Source organism: Saccostrea cucullata, unplaced genomic scaffold, assembly GCF_032062105.1.
Source record: "Saccostrea cucullata isolate Sc308-1 unplaced genomic scaffold, CSIRO_AGI_Scuc_v1 ctg9016, whole genome shotgun sequence".
Lineage (NCBI taxonomy): Eukaryota > Metazoa > Mollusca > Bivalvia > Ostreida > Ostreidae > Saccostrea > Saccostrea cuccullata.
In genome coordinates, this window is record NW_026926542.1 from 1 (window position 1) to 6,855 (window position 6,855).

General features: G+C 33.5%; 1 protein-coding gene across 1 annotated transcript; it reads right to left on the reverse strand.

Annotated features, from left to right (window-relative positions):
- Nucleotides 1-646: 646 nt before the first annotated feature.
- LOC134271980 (uncharacterized) lies at nucleotides 647-4,965 on the reverse strand (the record flags this gene model as incomplete). The annotated part of the gene is made up of 4 exons (XM_062754214.1): nucleotides 4,781-4,965; nucleotides 3,959-4,152; nucleotides 963-1,054; nucleotides 647-850 (listed from the first exon to the last, which is right to left on the reverse strand). Coding segments are annotated over exons 1-4 (507 nt in total), but the record flags the coding sequence as incomplete, so codon positions are not given.
- Nucleotides 4,966-6,855: the final 1,890 nt, after the last annotated feature.

Consider the following 6,855-nt stretch of genomic DNA (forward strand, 5'->3'; position numbering starts at 1 on the left):
TAAAATCAATTATGTTTGGACGGTAAGATGCCGTTCTATTTACTTTTTACAATATTTTTATACTTTCTGTAATTGTAATTTGAAAGATTGAACAAATAAATGAATAATTTCTGGACTTTATAATATGTACCTAAAGACCGGTATTTATGTCTCCGTATCACGATACGTATCACACAACAAAAAATCGCGATATACCGGTATACCGATAAAATCGCACATCCCTAATTACAACATACTCATGAATTATCATGAATCCACAAATTTACATCCCCACAAATGTTTATTTTGTTAACAAAATAAACATTCATGGGGATGTAAATTTGTGGCTATGTGTGACCCACGAAATCCCCAACATTGGTCCCCCACAAACAATGATTCTACAATATATGATAAAAATTTTGTTTTGTTATCAAAATTATTTCAAAAGTTAAATTGATTTTAAATGTTGATTTAAGTCTGTTCTCAGTTTATGATCTTGAGGCATGGTCCCTACATTGAACATCTATATGCACATTCATTCAAAATGAATCTGAGCTGAATACTATCTTATTTCTATATCATTTACCAGAAACATATAATGGATGTCTCTGCATTTCTTGATACATTTCAAATAGTTATAAACTTAATCAGTTTGTTATATCATTACCCCTTGGTTTGTGCTTGTACTATAGATCCAACACTTGGAGTTGTTTGCGTGGTACTGTGGTCTGTGGTAGAATTCTCCTTTACATGGCCAATCAATTCCTCTAATTTTTTCCAGAAACTTAGTTCGACCATTCAGAATTTCTATACTGTTCTCGATCCCATCCAACCGCATGCAGATGGCTTTGTTTATTGTAAACAAGAGACTCTGAAAGTACACAAAATTAATCATTAACATTAAATTAAAAAACATAAATAACATATCCATGTGTATTGTCAATTCACTTATCCCATGCTCTGTAATTTTCTTTCCCCTCTACCTTGATAGACTGGTCCTGTGATAACTCTCCATTCCCTGTGTCATATCTTGTCCTCTTGCTAGGAGGTTCTTCTTTAGTGTCCTGATCACTGCCTACAAAATACATATACATCAAAATAACATCAAGAAATAAATGTTCCAATAAAATACCCAGTGGCTTTTGAGTATAAAAAGATATTACTAATTCAGGGACAAAAAAAATCAAAGGTTGTATCCAATGCTTCCAAACTGCATCAATATGCTAACAGAGTTCCTGAGAGACACCTGTTTACAGGTATCCCTGGTAAATTTTAAAATTGGAATTGTGAAGAAAAAAAGAATTTTGGCCAGATACCAGCAGATTTTGAAAGGCCTGGATACATAATTTAATTATGTAAAGATTGTTTTGACAAACTGCCTCATCACAGACTACAATGGACTGCCTCATCACAGACTACAATGGAAATCTATTTGAATAAACTAAATAGAAAATAGACAAAAAATAGTTTGAGAGCAATGTTTAAGGGTCCTCCACACCATGTGACCTGTGACGTATATAGAGAAAAAATACTTTTACTTCCAGTTTTATTGAGAAAATACATGAAAGAATTGTCCTACCACCATTTGTAAACAATGAACACATGGCATGATGATCACGGAGTGACCAATGAAAAGGATTGCGGTATTTTTTTTAAATAAAAGAACAGACGTCTTGGATTGTGTTAATAAAGATAATAATTCCTAGACAACAGGTACAAGTGGGTATGACGAGAAACGTATAGGTTATTTACACTTTCAGGCTAATCAACCGAGTCTGTTTTTGACAGTTGAACATGTTGAAGGCTGTACAGAAGACTCGTTTTTTTTCATAACTTCTATGACGATAGCGTTAGTGATGTCGGACTGGTTCCAGAAATTTCAGCACACTAATTTGTACGTTTCAATAATACATTATCTCATTGTGTGTTTATAAATATTGATAAAATAGTGTGCGTTTTGTTTTCCTCTTTTATTTTTGTCCAGTTCAGTGGCCAGTATATTACTAAATATAGTATGGTGACGTAAGTGGAGACTTGCCAAAGTTTTTGAGTCCGAGCAACAGGAAAGATAACTCCAAAAAGGAACTTTGATACCAGAGATTTTGAAAATGCTTTTTCTACATCAGTGCATTTAATTTTAATTCAATTTTTTGATGTAATCTAATTCATTAATGTTTCTTCTCTACAAAAGGAGTCCTTGTTGATTTTTCTCGTGATGTATTTCAGAGAAAATTAGTTTTATGTACTTTTTATAAATAAAATAAATTTCTGTAAAAAATGTGTTGATCGATAAAATTAAGTTTTTATGGCTAATCTGTGAGCTTAAAAATATACAAAAGGGTAACATACCTGTCAACATGGCCAAAATTTTTCGGGGGAGAAAACGCGCGACGACCTTTTGCAACCACACAAAAAGTCATCGCGCGTTTCACTGTTTTATAGAACAAAAATAAACAACAAGATAAAACTTTATTATTAATATTAACACCATCATTAATTCATAAAATTTACTGTTTATTCATACATTGTTTAGAAACTTGTACTATAATGTGAATTAATTTTGAAATTATAAAATTTTATGTTCACTATCTATTCTGCCAGTCCATAAGAGCATCATTTAAATAATATTCATGGCAAATGTTGTAGTTTAACTTGGCAATTAGAAAAATTAATAAAGTTCTGCAGACAGTCTGAGTTTCAAGCTTTTAATAGATGGATGAATGGATTTTTCTCACTAAGTCTAAGGGACATGAGTTGTATCCTTGACTTAAAGATCTGAAATTGAAATAAATGTCAAAACTTCATGCTTATATTTTTAAAATAATATGTAATATAGTATGAATGAAATACCCTGTTTTTTTTTTTCTTTTAATCTCATAAAATATATCAAAATGTTTAAATATAATACTTTATTTAAGTAATGTTCTAATGTGTTTATTTTATATTTTAATTTAGAAATGCATACCCTGTTTAGCTTTGTAAATTTAAAGGGGGCTGTTATATGCTGATGTTGATGCAGGATTTACTAAGTCATTGAATCTTAAAATCTGTTGGGAAATCTTCAGCTGACTCTGAACATTTATGTTAGCTTCCATGAAATTGTTTCCCTCTCCTTGTTAAATTAATTATAGAGTACTGTAGCCACACCTTTCCTGATCACTGTATTGTTTATGGAGTAATAGTTTTGTCTTAGGCACTTCTAAACTTATTTGCAGCAAAGTATCAAGTACTTCGGATCTTCCATATCGTTCTTTACCGTCATGTTCTGTAAAAATTTCCACATCTGGCATCTCTGTCTTTGATAATATACACTTTTAATGAAAATAAGGAGCAATTACAACTGCAATTACATCTGCTAGCACAGTTGACACCTTGTTGATTACCTGTTATCAGTGGCAATAAACAGATTAGCTACCGATATAAACACTGCATGGCCTCCATTTTTGTGTTGACTAGTCGGTATTTTACGAACCCAAGTAGGTAAAAAATCCGGAATTTTTCAAAATCGGTAGAAACGGCAGTTTAAAAAAAAATCGGTAGACAGTCGGTAGGGATGGTTAAAAATCGGTAGACTCCCGATAAAATCGGGAGAGTTGACAGGTATGGGGTAAGACAAAGTTTTTTGTGTTAGGTATGAAAACGCCTTGGGAAAAATTTCTTGAAACTTGTGAAATAATTATTTTAAAAAATCAGTATAAATTACATTTTAATCCCTGGACAGTTTTTAAAGGTTGATATGCTTGTTAAAAGTAATGCTCAATAATATGAGAACATAAGCTGTGGGTGTGTGGAGGACCCTTAAACTTTTTTTTAGTTTTAGCTACTTTTATGCTTCTAACTTTAAAAACCTAATTGTCTGGAAAATTAGATGGGAGTCAATATATATAAATGTCTGACAGATGCTTGACTAGGTTTGTTAAATATGTCCTAAACTTCAATAAATTCTATGACTTTATATGTACAAACATGGATTTTCTACCTGAGAATGATTCCTGAAGTACAGAATTATTTGTATCCACTGCAATGGTGAGAACACTATCTGAAGCCATGACCCCCTCAGGCTGAGAATTGTCTGTTAGCTGGCTAATGGTGAGTGGCATGTGTTCTACTACCAGTGGTGCTGTGGACACAGAAGTCAATCCATCACTGCTGTTCTCTTCTGTTGTCATTCTCCTACTCATGGAAAAAAAATATGACTCATTACATATAAATACAGTATAAACTGAAAATATAGTATCAAATCAATAAAGGACTGAAAAAAAATGAAATATAAAATATAACATTGCCAATATTCCATGACTAAAGCAACATATGATATAAATATCAATCTCAAGTCTATTTCATTTCTCTGGAGCTTTTGGTAATCAATGGTACAAAATTAAATAAATTGTGATCAGAATATTTAAAAATGTGTACATTTAAGAGTTAAGATATAGTCATTTTCTAAATGAATAAATTGTGTACTAATAATACCGTTTACATACACAGTACTGTGTTGTTTCAACAAAGTCCCCATTTCTCTCTTCACTGTTAAAAAAAGTACCACACTTTGGGCCTAGATATTTAGCTATCTATTTTTTAAATTGAATACAGACCTTTTCCTAACTATGTTTTATGGCTGTTTTATAGCTGCTCAAATTTGCAAAACTTTCGAAAATATGATACTGTCCCATATGTGATTCTTCGAGGAAATTCGAAATAGCTTTGCGTATCTATAGCAGACGATGTTGTTTTGACAGTGATGCGAAACTTGTTATTGAAAAAGCATTTACAATTCGACCGATAGTGACCTTTTACTTACTGTGTACATGTGACCATTTTCCATGACTTTTTTCATTCATACGCGTGCCTGATAGAAAGAAATACCTTCAAACACGTGTTGGTGATGTTTGGCGCTGCAAAACTCGAACTATTGCCCAAATCTCGGCCCCTGTCTCGGAGAACGATAATGGCGTCTTCGACGGTAAATTGCGAGAAAGAACGATGTTTGCGCATGTTCTCGCGGAGCTGTTCTTTTGTATGTTTTCACTCCCTCGTATAATTTAGAACTCGATGTAAAAATAATTAAATCAAACACTTAAAAATACGGGTTTTTGTTTTACGCCTAACCTCTACCTTTGGTAATTTCATTAATGTTTAGACATAATTAAAATTAGTAGACAGTAAAATGATCAGAGACATAAATTGTTATTTATATTTGACGTGATCAACCAGATTTAAAGCGTAAAAAAAAATCCAGGGATCATGAATATTTTAACTGGATTTAAATGAAGAACTTCAAATTGTTTTAAAATCTATATTTTTTTCAAAGTTAAAATCCTCCAACGGAAATATGTTGACTCAGGACCCTGGCATAGCGAGGATGGATTTTCTTTGACCCCCCACCCCCCACACATTTTTGAAACCGTGTGCTAATATGGGCCCGTATATGCTTCTTCATGAGTATCAAATTGAAAGAGAGACGTCGAAAATCCTTGAGAAATGTCTATTGATATCCATGCAGAAATCGCGCTTTTTTCTTATCGAGAGACAAATACGTTACAAAACAGGCACCTGATGTTACTTATTTTTCTTTTAATAAAAAATATATACTCCTACTTTATAATACATGTGTGTCTTTTAATAAAAAAAAAAACCTATCTAATAATATATGTTCATCATTAGGTAGGGTAACGTTATTTTTTATTATTATTATCAAAAGGAAAATAAGTAACGTCAGGAGCCTGTGATTACGAATAAGTATAGGCTATTTTATTTTTGAATAACGTCCAAAAAAGCTTGAATAAGAATTTTGATTTCAAAGAATTTTTGGGGTTTAATTTGCGACGTTTATCTTTCTCACTTATTTTAACTTAATTTTGATTTTTTTTTTATTAATAAAATGATTAATTTATTTGTTTATATTTTTATGGAATTCCATATACGATAGTCAACTTTTTAGTTTTTTTTTCTTTTTTTAATTTTTAAAAGGTGGGGTTTCCACTTTTTTTAAGGGGTTAGGAGTATCATTTATATACTTACTTACTTAGGTCAATCGTTCCTTGAGGAATAAAGGTCATCGACGACAGTTTCCAACGAACTCGATTCCAGACTGCTTTTGCTGCATCATATACATGTACCATGCCATGTCCTGTGTCTTTAGTTCTGAATGGGAATTACGCCTCCAGCTACATGTAGGTGTTTCTTGGGCGTCCTCTCATTTCTTTTGCCATGTGAGTTCCAAGTCAGGGTCTGGCGTATGATGCTGGATTGTGAGTTCCTTACCGTGTGTCCAATCCATGGCAGTCCCACTTTCTCTGTCTAATTTATACGTCCATTCGTTACAGGGGCGTAGCAACAGGGGGGCCAGGGGGGGGGGGGGCTGCCCCCCCACTTTTTTTCCCAACCTTACTTATAACTTATACTATAGGAAATGTTAAATGAAAGCCTGGTTGGCCCCCCACTTTTAGTGATGTACCGAAAATGTAGTATTAGAACTGGTACTGGAAGCAGTTGACACTGAGAAAAAGTTTACCTACCCCCCCCTACCCCCCACGAAATAGGTTTTTCGACTTTGGGCAACTTCCCCCCCCCCCTTTTTTTTTTTTTTTTTGCTTGTCAACTTTTTCAGGTAGGTAAAAAAAAATTCTCTGGCTGGCCCCCCCCCCCCCCCACTTTCAAAAACGATGCTACGCCACTGCGTTAAATTCCTGTCCCTCTGCTTCCATAATTCTTCGTTTGAAATCCTTTCAGACCATGAGATGTTGAAGATGCACCTGAGACATGTGTTATAAAATGTCTGGATCTTCTGCAGGATTGCTTTGGTCAACATCCACGTCCCTGCACGTACTATGCAATAGCAGGGGCAGAAGTATCATTTGACCTTTTTTTCAATGC